The sequence below is a fragment of the Brachyistius frenatus genome, unplaced genomic scaffold (assembly GCF_029030835.1).
Source record: "Brachyistius frenatus isolate BFR_SWC_R1_liver_20210118 unplaced genomic scaffold, ASM2903083v1 Contig_76, whole genome shotgun sequence".
Classification (NCBI taxonomy): Eukaryota; Metazoa; Chordata; class Actinopteri; family Embiotocidae; genus Brachyistius; species Brachyistius frenatus.
The window spans coordinates 2,003,750-2,025,519 of NW_027210675.1; the positions used below are offsets into that span (position 1 = coordinate 2,003,750).

Here is a 21,770-nt window from a genome sequence, read left to right on the forward strand (position 1 = left end):
ACGACTGCTGCAGTCTGAGCAAGAACATTGCAAGACAGACTGAATCTGTCCGACCTGCTATGAACTGGAGACATCCGCAACAGAAAACATTCAAACTTAACATTTCTTCATTCAGGTATCGGTAAATGGGTCAATTATCACTGGTTTATAATAACTTCTATGTTTCAATTCAACAAGGAGAAACGTATTGTTTGGAAAATACGGAGACATTACGGGCTGGTTGTAAGTTTGTAAAAATGTGTTTAATTACTGTTATTCATCCAAATTAAAAGCCAGTTATTTTGTATCATGTAGTCCGTTAAGATGGGAAAGTGAACGGTAGTTCCACTGAAGTGGCAGCAGAGGGCAGAAGACCGATGGGTGCATAAAGGATCTCTTTGTTTTGAGTTTCTAAGTGAGTATGAACAATGGAAATGTAATGATATGGACATATATAGTTAGAAATATAGAAAACTCGAGTGTTTGTGAATTTCTGGCTTGTGTGTGTAGAATGCTGTCAGATGTGCTGCTGTAGATGTGTTCAGGGTCCAGATGTGTTCAGGGTCCAGATGTGTTCAGAATCCAGATGTGTTCAGGAGCAGAAACCCTCTCTAGCATTAAGGTTCCACTCAAAACTTTACTTTTTTTGATAAAGTTTATAGTTGAGCTGCTCAGGTGGACCTGAACCATCCTGCAGTTCTGCTGTCATAGACCGAGGCTGCTGCGGGACTTCCCATGATGCACCGGGCTTCTTTCCTCTCACTCTTTCACTCTCTATGACTCATATCTCACCATAACTTCTCATTAACTTCATGTTTTTCTCTCCCACAGTTTCTTCTTATTATCTGTTGTCTCCATTCAGTTCCTTCGCTCGTGTAGTTTCTGTTCTTCTGCAGATGTCCCGTCATGGAGCTGCATGTCTCTGCTCTGTGATTGTCAACCCACCACCAGTTCATGTCTTCTATCTCTATGCTGTCCTTTTCTCTCTCTGCTCTCCTCTCACCCCAACCGGTCGAGGCAGATGGCTCCGCCCACCTCTGATCCTGGTTCTGTTAACAGATGCTCCGCCCACCTCTGAGTCTGGTTCTGTTAACAGATGCTCCGCCACCTCTAAGTCTGGTTCTGTTAACAGATGCTCCGCCCACCTCTAAGTCTGGTTCTGTTAACAGATGCTCCGCCCACCTCTGAGTCTGGTTCTGTCGGAGGTTTCTTCCTGTTAAAGGGAGTTTTTCTTCCCTCTGTTGGAGGTTTTTCTCCCTTAAAGAGGAGGTTTTCCCTCCTAGCTTATGTGGGAATTGTTGAATTGTTGAATTGATGAATTGTTGAATTGATGAATTGTTGAATTGATGAATTGATGAATTGTTGAATTGATGAATTGTTGAATTGATGAATTGTTGGGTTTCTCTGTATAATGTTGTAAAGTTCAACTGTAACAACTTTAATGTGTTAAGTGCCATGAAATAACCTGTGTTGTGATTTGGCGCTATATAAATAAAATAAAATAAAATTGAATTGAATTGAAATGAATCCACAAACTTGTTTTTTCTGTATGGTATTATATCGAGCGCATGTCTGCATTGTTTGTATATTTAAATTGTGTTCCATAAAGTTAAAATAAAATCATAAAGCCTACATTTGTCCTACCTCGTTGCACTCTTCTCCTCTTTAAATCATTATTCCTCTTTGAGTTGCTCGTCCATTTAATAACTGCAATAATGAAGGATCTCATCTTCATTTTAAAACTTTTCTTAGATTTTCGTCATAAGGAGAAACTGTTATTACCTGTTATTACATGAATACTTTATGTGCCTGAAGTATAACTGCAGCTGTTGCTCTGTTTCCAGATGTTGTCATCTGTCCAACTTGTTTTTCTGTCCGTCGACCAGTTGGCGCTATTATTTTGAAGGTTGTTGAGGGCGGAAGTGAAAACTTTCCCTCCAGTTGGTTGATAAATTTGCATACGAAACGTGCTGGTGACCGACTTCCGTGATCGCCGGGACATCTGACGTCCCCGTGTTCGGTTCGGTTCGGTTCGGTTTGGTTGGACGTCGTTTCCTCTGGAGCCTCTGTTTTTTTAAATTTCTCCCAGGAGCTGCTGCGACTCTCCGGGTCCATCTGAAAAGTTAAGTAGAAACCGAACACGGACCGGATCAGAAACCGGTCAGAAACCGGTCAGGAACCGAACACGGACCGGGTTAGAAATCCGACACGTACAGGTTCGTCTCCAACTTTCCAGTTTCCTGCTGTTTTCAGTACCAGATCGAGAAAATAGCCTCCTATGTTTAAGTTACGGTTCGGGTCGGGTCGGTTCGGGTCGGTGGTTGTAACACGGCTGAGTACCGTGCAGCTCTGACAGGGCGGGATTCATTCAACGTCCATGTTAATGTAACTTTACCACAAACGGAGGTTCTGTGATCCAGAACTGCAGAGCTGCTGTACTGGACGTGTTGGGGTCCTACTGGGTCGAGGCTCCGTCTAATCTCTGCAGAAAGTTCAACTGAAAGCAGTGGTCGGTGTGTTGGATGTGGAAACGGGTCTTAATCCTAATAATCATAAAAATACCTAAATTGAAGAATGCGTTGATACCCCCTCCTCCTCCTCCTCCTTCTCCTCCTCCTCCTCCTCCTCCACTACCCCCTTAGCTTCTTGCTGTTTCATGTCTCTCTTCAAACAATGACATAATCATGTGAGCTCGTGTTCCTGTAATCGCTTCAAAAAGACCTCATTCATCCACGTTATGGTTAAACCGACCAGGAACCTTTTTAAGAAGGTTAAAGGTTCCTGCCGTCCGTCCTCAAAGGTACGAAGCTCTGCAAAGATCAGGCGAGCTGATCACGTGACCTTCCAAAGAGCTTTATTTCAAAAGGGAAAGTGTTCTTCTTTTGATGCACATTTCCACCATTGCAGCGTTAATGCAGCATCGTGTGACGCGACATCGCGTCCCGAAGAACTCGCGGCTTCAACTCTTCCTGGGTCACCGGGGACTCGGCTGAACTTCATCCTCCTCTTCTTCGCCGTATTGCAGCGAGCTGCGTCTCCAATATTCAAAGTAGGAGTGCAGCGGACGTTCTGGACGAGGAACATTTTACCGCGTTTTAGATATCGGTTCGTCTTTATTCGATGGAGCGTCCGTGACTGAAGAAGTGCAGCCGGAGAGGAGGAGATGGAGTCACCTCCTCAGCTGATGCTTCTCCTCCAACCAACATCCAATGACAACCGAACCAGAACCACGGGGGCAGCGCTGAGCTGACGTCTGAGGACGGCGGATGTTTGATTCCTGGGCGGGACCGAGGAGCGCCGAGGAGGACCGGAGCGAGGAGGAGCGCCAAGGAGGAGCACAGAGGGCCGAGGAGGAGCGCCGAGGAGGAGTGCTGAGGGCCGAGGAGGAGCGCCGAAGAGGAGCGCCGAGGGCCAAGGAGGACCGAAGCGAGGATGAGGGCCAAGGAGGAGGGCCGAGGAGGAGCGCCGAGGGCCGAGGAGGAGGGCTGAGGAGGAGCGCCGAGGACCGGAGCGAGGAGGGCCGAGGAGGACCGGAGTGAGGAGGAGGGCCAAGGAGGAGGGCCGAGGAGGAGCGCTGAGGAGGAGCGCCGAGGACCGGAGCGAGGAGCGCCGAGGAGGACGGTGAAGAGGAGCGCCGAGGAGGACTGGAGCGAGGAGGAGGGCCGAGGAGGACCGGAGCGAGGAGGGCCGAGGAAGAGCGCTGAGGGCCGAGGAGGAGCACCGAGGGCCGAGGAGGACGGCGAGGAGGACCGGAACGAGGAGCAGGGTCGAGGAGCGAGACTCGCCTGTCTTTCTCAACAGGTTGCGTCTGTTTCGGTCTAAAGCAGCTGGCAGCGTTCAGGCCGCTGGGATTTGGGAAAGTTCCCGTTCCAGAAGAAACTTCCTCTTTCTGGAGAAAGTATATTTCTTCCTTTCACCTCAAACGTTGCCACATCAAACCGGCTTCTCCGACCTCTCAAAAACGTCCATCTGAAATATTCTGGAATATTCCGGGTTTGAGAGGCACATCAGGTGTTTCCTTCCATCTGTTTCCCAGATGCTCGTGAATGATGTAAAAATGTAGTTTTGGCTCCGCGAGCAGGAAAACTTGGAGAAAAAAAAACAACCCTCTTCTTTCTTGGCAGTTCAGCGTCCACCGAGAGATTTCTGCTTTAACTCACTACATCTACAACTAATTTACCGCCACTAATGTGGACATCCACATTTAAAGTGGCCCATCAGTGGTAGACCTTTTCGTCGCTGCCCGGAGTAAGTCCCATCCTAAAAGTTCCTGAGCCTCGGGATGGTACCGAACATGTTGTGGGCCTCGGTTCTGGAACTGCATGAAGGTTCCTCCGATCGTAAAGGGATTGACATTTCATCTATTTTGTCTTCATCCGATATTGTTTTTTTTAGTTTTCGGTCTTTTTTTTTTTTATTACAACTGTTGCAGAAAAAAGGAACAGATTTTGCAGCAGGTTTGTTGGTATCGGTTACCATGCCGACGGGTCAGCGTGCTAACTGTGTGCTCTGTGTCCACAGCAGCATGAGTCTACGGGAGATCAGCGAGAACGTGAAGCTGGCCCGGGAATACGCTCTGCTGGGAAACTACAGCTCGGCCAGCGTTCTCTATCAGGGACTGCTGGAGCAAATCAAGAAACACGTGTACACTGTGAGAGACGGCAGCTTTCAGCAGAGATGGCAGCAGGTAAATATGGCGGCAGGTAAATATGGCAGGTAAATATGGTGGCAGGTAAATATGGCGGCAGGTAAATGGTGGCAGGTGAATATGGCAGGAGGTAAATGTGGCAGGTAAATATGGCGGCAGGTAAATATGGCAGCAGATAAATGTGGTGGCAGGTGAATATGGCAGGAGGTAAATATGGCAACAGGTAAATGTGGTAGCAGGTAAATATGGCAGGTAAATGTGGCAGCATGTAAATATGGCGGCAGGTAAATATGGCGGCAGGTAAATGTGGTGGCAGGTGAATATGGCAGGAGGTAAATATGGCAGCAGGTAAATATGGCAGGTAAATATGGCGGCAGGTAAATATAGCGGCAGGTAAATATGGCAGCAGGTAAATATAGCGGCAGGTAAATGTGGCAGGTAAATATGGCAGGAGGTAAATATGGTGGCAGGTAAATATAGCAGCAGGTAAATATGGCAGGAGGTAAATATGGCGGCAGGTAAATATGGCAGTAATGAGGTATTGGATCAGGAAGGAGTCCCGGCTCCTCATCTGTCTATCTGCGTGTCTTCCAGTTGTGGCAAGAAATTAGTGAAGAGAATCGACAAGTTCAGGACATCATGTCGACTCTGGAGAACTTCCAGCTGGACGCGACGCCAGCGAAACCCAGTCAGCTGGATGACGGCGACATGCGGCCGGTACATGTGGAGCCCAGGTAGGACGTTACACCTGAAAACACTCAACTCCTGCTGAAGGAAGTTTCTGAACCAGCCTGTGGTCGGTGCTGGATAAGCTGTTTGCAGTCATATGAGTGGGATTAGTGATGTGAGGGCCCCCCCCCGCAAATCACAGAGCTGCTCTGTAAAACTCACACTGACGCTTTGTTCTGGCTTCATTTGTTGTTTTCCATTTATAACTTTGGTTGCATCAACACACACGTTGAGCATTTTCATACGGCCTCTGCCTTCAAGAGAATTTATAAATATTGATTTGGTACACAGACTATGCAGGAACTTTTAGAAGTAATTTTATCTGGTTATTCAGTCATTTGAAACTGGAACTGCCGCAATAAATAATAATAAATAAAATAAAAAAACGATATTTGAAAATGCTTGGCTCAGCGGTTTTAGTGCTCTTGCGTGAATGAAGAGGATAAACGGCTGTCATTGTTTCAGAGGTAAAAAGTCGACTGGAAAGGATCCCGGTTGTTGTTAACGGCACCCATCTTTCTTTCCCAGACACTCTCCTTGTCCGGCCAGGCGTCCCGCTAACGCCTACAAAGAGAGCAAACCTGCCAACAGCCGCCTGAGTGTCTCTGTGAGGGCCCAACAGAGGAACTTGCCTCGGGGGGCCAACGGGGACCGAAGCAAACCTTCCAAGGGCAAAGACAAGAGGGAGGCTGCTGGCAAAGCAAAGGAGGATAAGGTGCACGACAACACGGCAACACATACTTTGTCTTTTATGGTACATTATACAGTATATTCGTACGCAACATCCACATGCGGCTTGTTTACTCACCACTTCGCTCGTCTTTCCATATTTCTGTGGGCGGAGGAACCCCGCAGCACATTTAGAGAGTAATGATGTTTTGGTTTTTCTGCCTCTCAGAACAAAGCAGATGTTCAGGAGAAAGAAGTGAAAAAGTTCGATGGGACGGGATATGATAAAGACCTCGTGGAAGCTCTCGAAAGAGATATTATATCTCAGAATCCAAATGTGAAATGGTAGGTGGACTCTGTCGGCTACTGATTTGCTGTCTTGGCCATTAATAATGTTTCTGGTGTTGAGATCGGCCCGGTCCGGGTCTCTTCTGGGACGACCCACTGTGCTGCTGCGGTGCTGCTACCGCCACCTCCGACTTTTAACGCCGAGTTTGTCTTTTTATAACATCGATAATGTTCAGTGACATTTCATTATAGATTGTATTGAAAAGAAGTCACGTGAGTTTCGTTTACCGTCGTTGGGAGAGAGTCTACATGAAAACTAATGCTCTGTTAACTTATTGATAAAATAAGATTATAGCCCACATACATGTGTAGTCCACACTTTCTCCTTTAACAACATGCAATTGCTAAAATGATTAAAAAAACAACACTAAAAACTAATGTTTATTTTTCATATCTATGACATGTTTAGATATAACCTACATATTGAAACTATAATGAAAGGCATCCAATATGCAGTAATGTGGGTATAAGGTTGAAATGACTATCAACCAGGGACTGTACGTAAAAGTGGACGTCGTGCCATAAACTGTAATACCGAGGGCCGCCACAGGTCGGCTCCAAAAACGCTCCATAGACTCCCATTCAACTGCTCTCATTAAAAGTCAGTCATTTCTTTTCTACAAGTCATATAATTGTCAAAAAGCAGTATGTTTGGGGGGGTGTCTGTTTGATTGACAGACCCGTGGGCCGTTCAGGTTTCCGTTAGAGGTGGGCAGGTGCAGTGTCCTCGGTAGTAGGAAGCAAGATGGCGACGGACAAAACACTGAACGTGATGCTTCAGAACAGCATAAACCGATGGGTGACGTCACGGGTGAATGCCGCTCGCTCTTCACGTTACTGAAAGTGGAATAAAAGCCCAAAATGAATTTATTAATGGGAAAACGTTAACCCTAAACCTCCAGAAAATCTAGTTTTCAACCTGAATGTGGCAACGGTGAATGCGAAGAAGCTCAGCTGCTGGGTTCCTGAACATCAGGCATTTCAGCTCTTTTTAAAGTAGCTGGTCTTGTTAGTCCGTGAAACTATGGATGGCCAAAGTAGTTTAAGCTGCACCAGTAGCTCATCGGTACAGTTTCACTTCACTCTTCTACAACCGGAAAAAAAAGCGACTATGTTCAGAAACGGCCAGTTCAACGTCCAGCCTGTTTTCACTTGGTTGTGTGCTTCGTGAGCATTTCTGAATGATGAGCAGCCTCCTGGAGAACTGCCAAACGTTATCTCTGTCTGACCTGTTTCTTCAGGGACGACATCGCAGACTTGGAAGATGCCAAAAAACTCCTGAAAGAAGCGGTTGTGTTGCCGATGTGGATGCCAGCGTTTTTCAAAGGCATTCGGAGGCCGTGGAAGGTACCGATTTGAAGAGAGTTTTGGGTTATTGCTTTTGTCATACGAATTGTTTTACATGGAAGTCATGTCCCCCTTAAGGGAGTGCTCATGGTGGGACCACCTGGCACAGGGAAAACACTTTTGGCCAAAGCAGTTGCTACTGAATGCAGAACCACGTTCTTCAACGTCTCCTCATCTACTCTCACCTCCAAGTACAGAGGAGAGTCGGAGAAGCTGGTCCGCCTTCTCTTCGAAATGGTGAGCTCACCCACGTTGGCTCGTCACGTTCTTCTGGACATCCTTGGCATCATTAGGGTTCCTGCGCGACGTCAATCAGACTAATTTAGAGCTTTACTTTGGATTTGCTTTCATTTGTCAGATCTGAGTCTGTTTTGGAGCCCTGTAGTGGTCAAAAAGCACTTAATCACAATTAAAATACAATTCATTATGAAGCTCCCCCTGTCACATTGATTTTTCTTAACGATGACATTATTTTGTCAGTGGGGTTATATCATATTATTATATGTTGATCAAAGCATAACCACACACATTTATGTGAAAACCTCCCAGTTTTGTACAGTCGATATCGTACTCTCTTCATACAGTTTTTTTTTCCTGGACTAAGTCATTGCATGTGTTCTCGTACAGGCGCGCTTTTATGCTCCCACTACAATCTTCATTGATGAAATCGACTCCATGTGCAGCCGCAGAGGAACTTCAGAGGAGCATGAGGCCAGCAGGAGAGTCAAAGCTGAGCTGCTGGTGCAGATGGACGGTACAAAATAACACAATCACTATTTGATTTACTAAAACTTGCATTTGGTCCTAAAATTTTCTTTTCTTTTTAAATCATTTTACGAGTTAAAAAAAAAAAAAGAAATAGATGAAACGTGTTCAATTAGAACTTTCGCAGCATTGCCCGCCTTTGTACTGTTTTATCTTCAGAAACACGACGAAGGATTAAGGAACGTGTTGAGAGGTTTTTATCCGCTGTGGCTTCTCTGAAGGTGTCGGTGGAGCGTCGGAGAACGACGACCCATCGAAGATGGTGATGGTGCTCGCTGCCACCAACTTCCCCTGGGACATCGACGAGGCCCTGAGGAGACGGCTGGAGAAGAGGATCTACATCCCTCTGCCCTCAAGTACTGTCGGCCATCTGTTCAGAGCACCACGCCAAGAAATGGGATTCATTTGAAATGTTACTGCAGACTTTAATTTGAACTGTAGAATTATTTAACGACCAGAAAACATGTTGTTAAGGGCAACGGCTGAAACGGGCTCACTTGATTACGAGCGTTTTAATTGCACCTTTACTAATTGGACAGTGTGGAGTCACAGATGAACCTCCACGCGTTAAGTCCTGCAGTAAATATCAGCTGTCGGCCTCCACATTCCTCACATGCAGCTTTGGCAGTAATTACTTTTGTGCTGCTGTAATATGTGCTTCAATTCTTCCTGGTCCGACTGTATTGTATGCACAATACAACATGAATAAGCCTCAAGTTTAGGAATTACTATTCACAATGGTATTCAACAGTTCTTTTTATCTGTTGCACAACGTTCAGCTCACGCCTATCTGAAGTTCCAAAATACTGCTATAAATCCTGGGTAAATGATTTTAAACTACAAAACAAGACTGAACATTTCAATTCAATTCAATTTTATTTATAAAGCGCCAAATCACAACACTGGTTATTTCATGGCACTTAACACATTAAAGTCTTTACAGCAGAACTTTATAATATTATACAGAGAAACCCAACAATTCAACAATTCCCACATAAGCTAGGAGGGAAAAAAACTCCTCTTTAAGGGAAAAAAACCTCCGACAGAACCAGGCTCAGGGGTGGGCGGAGCATCTGTTAACAGAACCGGGCTCAGAGGTGGGCGGCCATCTGTCTCGACCGGTTGGGGTGAGAGGAGAGCAGAGAGAGAAAAGGACAGCATAGAGATAGAAGAGAAGAACTGTTGGTGGAGACGACAAGCGCAGAGCAGAGACATGCAGCTCCATGACGGGACATCTGGAACCTCGAACATTTGTTCACTCCAGCAGAAAATGAATGCTTCTGCATAAGGACTGTAACAGTTAGGATATTTTAAAGCATAAAGAATGTAGATATACGAAAGAAAAAGTCAATTTGCCACAAGTTAGTGCTGTTAAACACCAAATGCTACAATTGAAACAGGTCTTATTTCTGTGAGCGTTGAGGTAGTGTCGCTGTTTGTTTTTTTAAACTTCAAAGAAGTCCGTCTTTATTATTGAGAAACTGTCTAACTTGCTTGTGACTAATTTAAAAGTAAATTTGAGATTGGTGTAACACTATAAACGTGGATATGAAACTGGCCCCAGATGAAAGGCTCTTTAGTTTCTCCATGTCGTCACGGTGACTGCTGGACCTGCAGCTGTCTGAACCAGTCTTAACTTGAGCTGTGTTCTGGTTGGCTGCAGTCTGCAGCGACTCCAGGCTGGTTAGGGTTTCCCGCCGACTCCGCTTCCTCCGTGCCGATGTCGGTGTGGCTCGCTCTGAACGTGGGTGAACAAAAAAATCTCGCGCTCGCAACTCATCACCTATCGGACCTCGAAGATTCATTACCGATGTCCGCTATGAAAGGGACACTCCCTGATGTGCTGTCGGACCGGCGGCCGGTTCAGACAGACACAGTTAAGCCCGTCTGTAAGCCGTTTGCCGGAGTGTGTCCCGGGCCTCACTGCTGCCTCTGTATCTGCAGCGACGGGCCGAGTGGAGCTGCTGCGCATCAACCTGAAGGAGCTGGAGCTGGCCAGCGACGTGGACTTGGACAAGATCGCGGAGCAGATGGAGGGTTACTCAGGAGCTGACATCACCAACGTGTCCAGGTCAGTCAGTCCATTCTGGAAAATGAAGTGGACCCCAGCAGCTTCCTCAGCAAACAGTACGGACACAAAGCAAGATGTTCATAGATAAAAAAAAAAAAAAAAAGGCTCAGCATCTTCATCTGCTGGTCACCACCATCAATGTAGTTTTATATTCTTCTATTTTACAGCCTTTTGAGGGCATTTTCTAAATGTTGAATGAACATTCACAAATGAATCTTTTTTTGCTTGTTTCCCAACTTAGTTAAATTACAGCTTCTTTTAGAAACCTGGAGTCGTTTAAAGCTCCTGTGCTTTAATTTAAAGTGAGAGGGTTAATGAAGGATTCAGAAACATTTGTGTAAAGATCTGTCACTGAAAGCGATCCTGTGACGCAGGGACGCCTCTCTGATGGCCATGAGGCGAAGAATCGAGGGCCTCACGCCGGAGGAGATCCGCAACATCTCCCGGGACGAGATGCACATGCCCACCACCATGGAGGACTTTGAGTCCGCTCTGAGGAAAGTGTCCAAGTCTGTGTCTGCAGCGGACCTGGAGAAGTACGAAAAGTGGATTGAAGAGTTCGGGTCCTGCTGAAAAAAAGCCAGCAGGTGGTGTGTGTGTGTGTGTGTGTGTGTGTGTCAGGCTGCAACTTGAATGAGAAGTAGGTTTATTACAGTAAAGAAGTGCCTTTGAACATACAGCAGCTTCTCCTCTTGTACATGATATTAATGTTGTTGGAGCTCTGAGTGACAGTTGATCGCTTCCTTGGACTCCATGAAAATCATTTCAATTACAAAATGTTTGAAAATGTGTTCCAACACAAAGACAAATAACGATAATATAAAAGGCTGCCAAAACAATGATTCCAGAAACATGGTGACAATAACAACTTGTGTGTTAAAGTCTGCTTCACCATGAAGAACATTATCATCCAGAGATACTGGAGAGCAAATCAATTGTCATTCCTTTTCTCTTTTTTTTTTTTTGCACTTCATTTTATTTGAAACCGTGAGCTTCTCACATGTTTGGAGATGTAAATTCTTCTAACACTAACAAGCTATTTCTATAAATAAAGTTGACTATGTTTGTGGACATCACCATTTTTTACTTCTCATTGTGTGTGTTGTGTAAAACTATAACCCTCGAAGGTAATGTTGAGTTCTCGCATCTCGACTAGTGGTTTGACCACCTTGTAATTTTGATGGATCAAGAGTGATTGATAATTTAATCCCATATGAACGTCGCAAGAGTCCAACCCATGCTAGATTGTTCACGGTGCTGTAACCGTCCGGTAAATGAGATTCGTCATTTTGTCCGTTACATTGGTGTCTTAAATGAACTGAGTGGTGACTTCTTCAGTCTCCATGTGGTGCCATCAGCTGACCATCAGCTGCTTGAGCTCTGGCTCTAGCTGCTAACATGTCCCGTCTGTGTCCCTCAGCAGGACTCTGGATGTTCCTGTAGAGGATGTTTGAATGAAGAAGACTTGTCGTCATGGAGGCTTCCTGCTCACCTGATTCACAGCACAATCATCATGGATGTGATGGTCGTGAGGAAAGCCTTTAATCAGCACGACTTCAGACTCAAATGCACAGTCCAGGTGTAATTCATACAATTTATGCACATGGATGTGAAAAGAAATAACACATGAATCGAACGCCGTTTAAACAAAGTGCAAATGAAAACATATTTTGTCGTTTAATTCGTCAAGTCTGAATTCATGCCGAATACATCGTTTGCCTTTCAGGCTGATTTCGTGTTATCTACAACAGAGAGTTGATCAGTCTGGAATTTGAGGCGACTCCCAATGCCGTGTTGAGTCATCATGCAGTTCCCTAGTTTAAATGTATAACTCGCTGATGGAGCAGTTAACCGCGTCCACCAGTTACACTACACATGCAGCACATCATGCATTCTGCAGCTTCACTGAGCTCAGAGGAGACGACGGGACCTCGCCGCTCACAGGGACACAAGCTCAAACCTTTATGGTGTCTTTTTGAAAAGTGTGACAATTATGGAAATGACGCACACTCACAGACGCACACACAAAGCGCAAGTTAATGCTGAGTTTAGGAATAAGAAAGCCCACATTTCTGACTGATATCCTGTCCACCTGTTTGGTCCTGCAGACCATCGCACCTACGAATCGTTCAAAGTGAGGTTCTTTCTTTCAACAGTAATTCATATGTTGAATTTGCAGTCGTGTTTTGTACTGTATTTGACACGAGTCCATTCAGAGCAGTGGTTTGTCTCGTAATGTTTAGAGTGCATAGACATCTTGAACAACATCACTCACATTCTCCAATAACAGGAAGCCACACACACACAAAACGCATCAAAATAAAATACAATAAAATCACCCCTTCAGTGATCGAATCCCCAAAACTAGTTACAGAGGCAACAGTGAAGAAGACAATCAACATGAGAAGCTCAGCGGTGCCAGTATGATATCGTGAATGAACTCATCGTAGTGCAGTTAGAGCTTTCCAGCTGTGGGGAACAATTTCGGGCGGGGGAAAAAGAGAAAATGGGATTGCAAAAGAAACGTGCGACCTTTACAGAACTGCGACATGTTTTCAGCCTCGACACAGCTCAGTTTGTTCCGGTTCATTGGTAAAACAGACACAGACTGACTAGCAGCTTTTTCCTGAAGCGGATTTGGTGACAACAAACAGCCCGAAAATTAGAAAAGAAAGAGAAGAAAACCTCCAAAAAACAACTTTTAGGTCCATTTAGTTTCAGTTCTGAAGGTTCTGATGTCATCACATGGTGGAGTTTCTTTAGCTGTCATGGATTTACATCAAACCTTTATTTCTTACTGCTTTCCTTGTTAAATGTTGGCTTAAAGGGAAAGTTTGACATTTTAGGAAATGCACTTATTTGATTTTTTTTTTTTGCAAAGTGATCTCCCTTGGTTGCCTGGCAACCTTGTGGTAAGAGGAAGTCACTGCGCCAAACCAGAAAACAGTCAATTAAAACCAAAGGTTGTCTTTTTTATTCCTAAATTAAAGAAATACCATCGTAGATCCTTTCTACCCGTCTGATATTTGCTTCTTTAATTGTTGTTTTTAGACAATAACAATGAAAAATGTGGAAGGAATAAGCTGCAGCATGTTTGTGGAGGCGGTAAAGCTGTTTTCTCTCCGTCACTACTTTAAAGGCAGGTAACAATGTAAAGTCATTAAAAAGGGACTTTTAGAAATGATGTGACCAATCACAGGAGGAAGGAGGTTTTCTGAGCTGACGATGAGGTGATGCTGGTGACAGCTGTCGGCTGTCCATCACTCCAACCTGATGGCGTGGAATCGGATCAAACATCTGACATCACATCATGTCAACTGGAGATGAAACTCCGTCCATCACGCTTGCGGCACCATTTGGGACTTGATTGTATGACTACATTTATAGAATTTCCCTGGAACCGTTTAAACTCGCTCATGGCTGATGTGTAAAGAGTAAACGGAAGTGAAAAGCTGCGGTAGGTCACAGATCTGAATATAAACTTGGAACAAACCAGGCCATGCTGAAGTGGGGTGAAGCAGGAGGTTAAGGAACAGATAAGAACAAACTGGAGGGAGCTGGTTCAGTCAATCCTCTTTCAAGGCTTCTTCTCGTCTTCTTCCTCTGCTTCTATTTCTATGTTCTCCAGCAGGTTGTGCTTCTCGTCCTCTGGCATTAGAGTGACAGGGTTCAGGTGGAAAATGTGCCTGTAACAGAACAAAACCAGTTTGAAGATAGTCGGCGAAGGAAAGGTCCACCTTCGGGATCACTTGTTCACAAACCCGATGCCGTAAACTCACTTGTGTTCACAAGTTGGGAAGAACATGTCCAAGATCTTGACGATGACCGCTGATCCGACGACGCCGATCACCACCACCCACATGACCAGGAAGAAGAGCGGCAGCGACTCGGAGCAGAAGCGCCGCAGACGCTCCCGGGTCTGCTCCACCCACTGACACATGGCCTGATGGGAGGAGGACATGACACATGAGCTTCATGAAGCCCTCGGCTTCTGCTGGGTTCTGGGGAGATGCATGCACACTTAAAGACAACAAAGCAGGAGGAGGAAATCAGGCGTGATACACGGCAAAAGTAAGGGATGAGAACTCCGTCATGTGGAGCCGTCTGTGCTCACTAGTATTTCTAGTAAGTGTGCACACGCACGCACGCGCACACACACACACACACACACACACACTTTGACTGACACCCAGCAGCCTGTTTTTCCAGGGATCCAGAAATTCTTCGGTCCACATAACAAACTACATCTGACACGTCCTGCTGAGACGGCTCGACCCATCTGTTCAGTCTGCTCCAACTTACAGAGTAAGAAGATAGAAATTCCTTGGGTGGAGTGGGATCGGGCTGTCTCTGGTCTCTGTCATCAAATTCTTCATCATATCTGACATCATACAGCAGGTCGGGGTCCATTCGCAGGGGAGTCTCTGGGAGCTTCCCCGGGGCTGCGGTCTCTTCCTGGGTGGTGTCTGTGTGCTTCAGAGGGTACTGGCTGGTGGTCTGGGAGATCAGCTGTTCCTCATCTGATATAAACAGGGCAGAAGAAAAAAAAAAGCAGTCCTGAGGCCCTCAGCTGGACTGGGACGCAGTATCTGCGTAATAGCAATTAGGACTCAACCAAAACCAACCTTTTCTGAAATTTGGAGGATCTGTGACGACCACATCATTTTCTCTGGGAACCCTGAAGATCTCGCTGTGACCGATGGGGTAAATGTTGGTGAACTGAGCCAGCTTCTGGAAGTCCGGGCTCATCAGTATTTTCACTTCACACATGTCAGGCTGCTGGACCTAAATGACACAAAGTCAAATGCAACAAAGGAAAAAAAAAATCAACTAATTTACCTTTGGAGCGTCTGAATGCGTTCGTGAAACTACCAACCGACTAATGGCACATTGGAAAGACATTTATTTTCTTTTTTTTTATTGCATTTCTTTACTCACCCTCCTGACAAGAGTCCTCCATAAATCTTAAAGTTCATTTGTAATTTCACCTGAATTATAATTGTTGTCATGTAGAACACAATAAGTTAAACCAAACTGACACATCGGAGCCAGTATCTTTCAAACGGTCTTTCTTTTGGCTTATCAGCAGCGTTTCTCACTCCTTCTAGAGAGGACCTTTAAAATAATCGGCTTGGACTTCTTGAAATATGCCACAGAACCAGGTTCTCCGTGTTTATTCTTTATGATTAAACTACAACATTTGTTCTGAAAGAGCAAAGATAAGTGAGGTCCTAACACCTATAGATAAGTTTCCTGTTTTCACATCAACATCTGGGACGCACGTACGTGATGCTTTCAGTCATTTCAGTCCAACCTGTTAAGAGTTCGAGGTGTTTACCTCTTTGCCCTCCATCTCTATCACTTCACTGTACACCTGAAGAGCCACCACCTCCTCCGAGTCGCTGTACAGCCGGTTCTGGCTCACCATCACCCGGGTGACGGTCCACACCAAGTCCCCCGACTCAAACTCGCTGCTCCCATTGATGCTGTCCACTGCAACACACAAGACACTCATTCAAAACGGTGTCAACAACCTCAGTCAACGAGTTCATGAAGTGAGCAGCAGAAACTTGAAATAAGGAAATAAACATTCATCAATAAGCAACAGAAAGGACCGGAGAGATTATTTAAAAAAAATAAAAGAACAACACATGTTCAACGTACTAAACGGGTTTAATGGGGCCACAGCAGCTCCTCAAGTGTTTTATATCAAACTATTGGACTGACACGAGGAAGCACTCAACAATATGATGTGGAGGAAACAAAGAAGTCCCGCTGAATTTGTAACCATAGTAACAAAAGGACTTTTAACAGGTGCAGAGAGTATTTTCTCTGGTTTACGTAGTAAATAAAGTACTCGGACTGACCAGAGTATTTTCTCTGGTTTACGTAGTAAATATAAGTACTCGGACTGATCCGAGTCACGTGTCGGGGAGATGTGCTGAAACTCACGCAGCAGAGCTGGACAGGTGAACCTCGTGACCCCTGACAGCTCCACCGGGACGTCATTGACCAACACCTGCTCTTCACCCACCGAGATGTTCAGATTGATCTGAAATAAAAGACAACAGGACTTGAGGCTCGACTGCTTCCCTGAGAGAGAGAAAAAAAAAGAGACTTTTATCTGTTTGTTTGTTTTCATACCTGTAAGTTGTTGGAACCGTGCAGCTGTGTGTCCGCCAGCGTGCCCGCTGTCACGTTAATGAGGATGTTTTCCTACAAGTGAAGAGGAGCACAAACACACAGAGAGGTGAGGATGAATCACACGTCCTGCATCCTGACAGCTGGACGCTCCGCGAGCTAACGCTACGCTAACGTGACCGTCGCCAGACACCGTGTTGTTCGCCAGCCTTCGGCTCTCACCGTGTTCAGTCGTCTCGTCACCGACTCGGAGCGACTTTCTGACGCAAAAAAAAGAAATAAGACGCAAAGCATCGGCGCTGTCACTTCCATTTTGGGTTTGACTTGAACTTGCGGCAGCAACACCAACACGGCTCCGACAAAAACATTGAGCGGAGAACGTGTCCACCGCGCAGGCGCGAGACATTTCGTGCGCTCGTTATCGCGAGAACGGGAACGTCAGCATGGCGGTGCTCCTTGAAACGACGCTGGGCGATATAGTAATTGATTTGTTTACGGACGAAAGGCCGAAAAGTGAGAAAACATTTTGTCATTTTGGAAATAGCTGTGGATAATTTCATGAACCGGTTGATAGTTGAGAGACTCTGAACCTTAGTGACAGAAACCGTGGGTGCGAGCTAATGTGGCTAGCGGTAACCTGAGCTAGCTAAAGTTCACCACCAACACATCGAGGACGATCTAATATATAAAATCTAATATAAGCATGTTAAATATGAACCGTATTAAAGATGTTGTAATGACTGTAACTGAAACTCTGTACTCTTCTGCAGCTTGCCTAAACTTTCTGAAATTGTGCAAGATAAAATACTACAACTACTGCCTCATCCACAATGTGCAGGTAAAACCCTTCATAATATCATATTAATTATATTAATATGTCATATTTATTCACTTGTTGTGCTTGAGGCGACTGCCTGGTCCCTCCCACTATTTATACCTGACTACAAATGACAGCTTTCTGTATGGTTTTATTTATAATTTCTCCACGTGATCATGTTGATAAGATGTCTTTAATTAAATCATCAAGATTCACAGTTCTTCAATGTGGTGACTGTTAATACAGAAAGTCTTCAGTGCTTTATGTTCTGGTAAAGAGATTCAGTGCTTTCCTAATGTATCTCTGTTTATCTCATTTAAACAGTAACGGTGTGTTTATCTCATTTAAACAGTAACGTGTGTTTATCTCATTTAAACAGTATAACGGTGTGTTTATCTCATTTAAACAGTATAACGGTGTGTTTATCTCATTTAAACAGTATAACGGTGTGTTTATCTCATTTAAACAGTAACGTGTGTTTATCTCATTTAAACAGTATAACGGTGTGTTTATCTCATTTAAACAGTATAACGGTGTGTTTATCTCATTTAAACAGTAACGTGTGTTTATCTCATTTAAACAGTATAACGGTGTGTTTATCTCATTTAAACAGTATAATGGTGTGTTTATCTCATTTAAACAGTATAATGGTGTGTTTATCTCATTTAAACAGTAACGGTGTGTTTATCTCATTTAAACAGTAACGGTGTGTTTATCTCATTTAAACAGTATAACGGTGTGTTTATCTCATTTAAACAGTATAACGGTGTGTTTATCTCATTTAAACAGTAACGTGTGTTTATCTCATTTAAACAGTAACTGTGTGTTTATCTCATTTAAACAGTAACGGTGTGTTTATCTCATTTAAACAGTAACGGTGTGTTTATCTCATTTAAACAGTAACGTGTGTTTATCTCATTTAAACAGTATAACGGTGTGTTTATCTCATTTAAACAGTAACGGTGTGTTTATCTCATTTAAACAGTAACGTGTGTTTATCTCATTTAAACAGTATAACGGTGTGTTTATCTCATTTAAACAGTAACGGTGTGTTTATCTCATTTAAACAGTATAACGTGTGTTTATCTCATTTAAACAGTAACGTGTGTTTATCTCATTTAAACAGCAACGGTGTGTTTATCTCATTTAAACAGTAACGTGTGTTTATCTCATTTAAACAGTATAACGGTGTGTTTATCTCATTTAAACAGTAACGGTGTGTTTATCTCATTTAAACAGTAACGTGTGTTTATCTCATTTAAACAGTATAACGGTGTGTTTATCTCATTTAAACAGTAACGGTGTGTTTATCTCATTTAAACAGTATAACGTGTGTTTATCTCATTTAAACAGTAACGGTGTGTTTATCTCATTTAAACAGTATAACGTGTGTTTATCTCATTTAAACAGTAACGTGTGTTTATCTCATTTAAACAGTATAACGGTGTGTTTATCTCATTTAAACAGTAACGGTGTGTTTATCTCATTTAAACAGTATAACGGTGTGTTTATCTCATTTAAACAGTAACGGTGTGTTTATCTCATTTAAACAGTAACGGTGTGTTTATCTCATTTAAACAGTAACGGTGTGTTTATCTCATTTAAACAGTATAACGTGTGTTTATCTCATTTAAACAGTAACGTGTGTTTATCTCATTTAAACAGTAACGGTGTGTTTATCTCATTTAAACAGTAACGGTGTGTTTATCTCATTTAAACAGTATAACGTGTGTTTATCTCATTTAAACAGTAACGGTGTGTTTATCTCATTTAAACAGTATAACGGTGTGTTTATCTCATTTAAACAGTAACGGTGTGTTTATCTCATTTAAACAGTAACGGTGTGTTTATCTCATTTAAACAGCATAACGGTGTGTTTATCTCATTTAAACAGTAACGGTGTGTTTATCTCATTTAAACAGTAACGGTGTGTTTATCTCATTTAAACAGTAACGGTGTGTTTATCTCATTTAAACAGTATAACGGTGTGTTTATCTCATTTAAACAGTAACGGTGTGTTTATCTCATTTAAACAGTAACGTGTGTTTATCTCATTTAAACAGCATAACGGTGTGTTTATCTCATTTAAACAGTACAACGGTGTGTTTATCTCATTTAAACAGTACAACGGTGTGTTTATCTCATTTAAACAGTAACGTGTGTTTATCTTATTTAAACAGCACAACGGTGTGTTTATCTCATTTAAACAGTACAACGGTGTGTTTATCTCATTTAAACAGTAACGTGTGTTTATCTTATTTAAACAGCATAACGGTGTGTTTATCTCATTTAAACAGTAACGTGTGTTTATCTCATTTAAACAGTATAACGGTGTGTTTATCTCATTTAAACAGTAACGTGTGTTTATCTCATTTAAACAGTAACGGTGTGTTTATCTCATTTAAACAGTAACGTGTGTTTATCTTATTTAAACAGCATAACGGTGTGTTTATCTCATTTAAACAGTAACGTGTGTTTATCTCATTTAAACAGTATAACGTGTGTTTATCTCATTTAAACAGTAATGGTGTGTTTATCTCATTTAAACAGTACAACGGTGTGTTTATCTCATTTAAACAGTAACATGTGTTTATCTCATTTAAACAGTAACGGTGTGTTTATCTCATTTAAACAGTTTAACGGTGTGTTTATCTCATTTAAACAGTAACGTGTGCTTATCTCATTTAAACAGCATAACGGTGTGTTTATCTCATTTAAACAGTATAACGGTGTGTTTATCTCATTTAAACAGCATAACGGTGTGTTTATCTCATTTAAACAGTAACGTGTGTTTATCTCATTTAAACAGTATAACGGTGTGTTTATCTCATTTAAACAGTAACGTGTGCTTATCTCATTTAAACAGCATAACGGTGTGTTTATCTCATTTAAACAGTATAACGGTGTGTTTATCTCATTTAAACAGCATAACGGTGTGTTTATCTCATTTAAACAGTAACGTGTGTTTATCTCATTTAAACAGTAACGTGTGCTTATCTCATTTAAACAGCATAACGGTGTGTTTATCTCATTTAAACAGTATAACGGTGTGTTTATCTCATTTAAACAGCATAACGGTGTGTTTATCTCATTTAAACAGTAACGTGTGTTTATCTCATTTAAACAGTAACGTGTGTTTATCTCATTTAAACAGTAACGTGTGTTTATCTCATTTAAACAGTATAACGGTGTGTTTATCTCATTTAAACAGTAACGTGTGTTTATCTCATTTAAACAGTATAACGGTGTGTTTATCTCATTTAAACAGTAACGTGTGTTTATCTCATTTAAACAGCGTAACGGTGTGTTTATCTCATTCTCCAGAGAGACTTCATCGTGCAGACTGGAGATCCTACCGGGAGAGGCCGTGGTGGGGAATCCGTATACAGGTCATCCATTATTATCACAACTGTTGATGCTTTTTGTGTTTTTTTTCTCAACATCGCCAGTTGAACACGATGAAGTTTCTCTCCTGTGTGTTGTTAGCAAGCTCTACGGGGACCAGGCACGCTTCTTTGATGCAGAGAAAGCACCGCGCATCAAACACAGGAAGAAGGGCACAGTCTCCATGGTAAACAATGGAAGTGATCAGCACGGCTCTCAGGTGAGGAAGATGGACACGTTCACGGTTTGACTTTGTCCTGCAACATACAAAAATGCTTTTAGACCATCCTTTACAGTTTTTTGTTGATATACCAATTGGATCAGCCATGTTTAAAATCAGGTAATCTGTTGGGGGGGGGGAGTATTTTCATTCTTCATACCACAACCTGGACTGTACACTTTCCAAACAATCCGATGGTAAATGTTTTCAAATGTTCCTGCAGGATTTGTTACACGATGTACATGATGTCTTGTTTTTCTTCGTCCCAGTTCCTTATTACCACTGGCGAGAACCTGGACTATCTGGATGGAGTTCATACGGTTTTTGGGGAAGTGACAGAAGGCATGGATGTCCTGGCTAAAATCAATGAGACCTTTGTTGACAAGGATTTTGTCCCATTTCAGGACATCAGGTGAGTCAGGACAAACTGTTCTTGTAGAGTTTTGGCTCCAACTTGATCCATGATGCTGAAAATGTAGATGTCACCTAAACATAGTGTCTTCCCTTAATGTTGCATTTGGTTTCACTTTTATGAGAAACCTTAGCGCATTTTGATTCATAATCCTAAGAAGAGAATGTTATTTTGCTGCAGAATCAACCACACAGTAATCCTGGAAGACCCCTTTGATGACCCTCCCGACCTGCCCGTGCC

At 43.2% G+C, this 21,770-nt stretch overlaps 3 protein-coding genes across 9 annotated transcripts; 2 read left to right on the forward strand and 1 right to left on the reverse strand.

Annotated features, from left to right (window-relative positions):
* Positions 1-1,944: 1,944 nt before the first annotated feature.
* katna1 (katanin p60 (ATPase containing) subunit A 1) lies at positions 1,945-11,629 on the forward strand. Of its 7 annotated transcripts, none has more exons than XM_069708600.1 (11): positions 1,945-2,195; positions 4,501-4,666; positions 5,222-5,361; positions 5,885-6,071; positions 6,255-6,370; positions 7,615-7,720; positions 7,799-7,957; positions 8,348-8,474; positions 8,707-8,841; positions 10,430-10,556; positions 10,931-11,629. In XM_069708600.1, the coding sequence occupies exons 2-11, from the start codon at positions 4,505-4,507 to the stop codon at positions 11,127-11,129; spliced, it is 1,458 nt and encodes a 485-aa protein (XP_069564701.1). In that variant the 5' UTR covers positions 1,945-2,195; positions 4,501-4,504; the 3' UTR covers positions 11,130-11,629. The 7 variants fall into 7 exon arrangements, with proteins under 7 accessions (XP_069564701.1, XP_069564702.1, XP_069564704.1 ...); XM_069708601.1 differs by having other exon boundaries at positions 4,504-4,666; XM_069708603.1 differs by having other exon boundaries at positions 1,945-2,101.
* A 2,279-nt stretch (positions 11,630-13,908) lies between these two features.
* ginm1 (glycoprotein integral membrane 1) lies at positions 13,909-17,082 on the reverse strand. Its single transcript, XM_069708607.1, has 8 exons — positions 16,920-17,082; positions 16,701-16,772; positions 16,509-16,608; positions 15,895-16,049; positions 15,182-15,341; positions 14,859-15,076; positions 14,336-14,499; positions 13,909-14,242 (listed from the first exon to the last, which is right to left on the reverse strand). The coding sequence occupies exons 1-8, from the start codon at positions 17,007-17,009 to the stop codon at positions 14,134-14,136; spliced, it is 1,068 nt and encodes a 355-aa protein (XP_069564708.1). The 5' UTR covers positions 17,010-17,082; the 3' UTR covers positions 13,909-14,133.
* A 43-nt stretch (positions 17,083-17,125) lies between these two features.
* LOC138626708 (peptidyl-prolyl cis-trans isomerase-like 4) lies at positions 17,126-21,765 on the forward strand (the record flags this gene model as incomplete). The annotated part of the gene is made up of 6 exons (XM_069708562.1): positions 17,126-17,210; positions 17,468-17,535; positions 20,839-20,903; positions 21,001-21,118; positions 21,388-21,530; positions 21,711-21,765. Coding segments are annotated over exons 1-6 (519 nt in total), but the record flags the coding sequence as incomplete, so codon positions are not given.
* Between the last annotated feature and the right edge of the window lie 5 nt (positions 21,766-21,770).

What these genes read in the sequence shown, in the direction of transcription:
- katna1 (XM_069708599.1), top strand. Translation starts at nt 4,262, where the DNA reads ATGGTACCGAACATGTTGTGGGCCTCGGTTCTGGAACTGCATGAAGGT. An exon ending in CAGAATCCAAATGTGAAATG is followed by an intron (nt 6,371 to 7,614) that starts GTAGGTGGACTC and finishes CTGTTTCTTCAG; the next exon opens with GGACGACATCGCAGACTTGG. An exon ending in GCTGCTGGTGCAGATGGACG is followed by an intron (nt 8,475 to 8,706) that starts GTACAAAATAAC and finishes GCTTCTCTGAAG; the next exon opens with GTGTCGGTGGAGCGTCGGAG.
- ginm1 (XM_069708607.1), bottom strand. Translation starts at nt 17,009, where the DNA reads ATGGAAGTGACAGCGCCGATGCTTTGCGTCTTATTTCTTTTTTTTGCG. An exon ending in ACGGTTCCAACAACTTACAG is followed by an intron (nt 16,609 to 16,700) that starts GTATGAAAACAA and finishes CTTTTATTTCAG; the next exon opens with ATCAATCTGAACATCTCGGT. An exon ending in CACCTGTCCAGCTCTGCTGC is followed by an intron (nt 16,050 to 16,508) that starts GTGAGTTTCAGC and finishes TGTGTGTTGCAG; the next exon opens with TGGACAGCATCAATGGGAGC.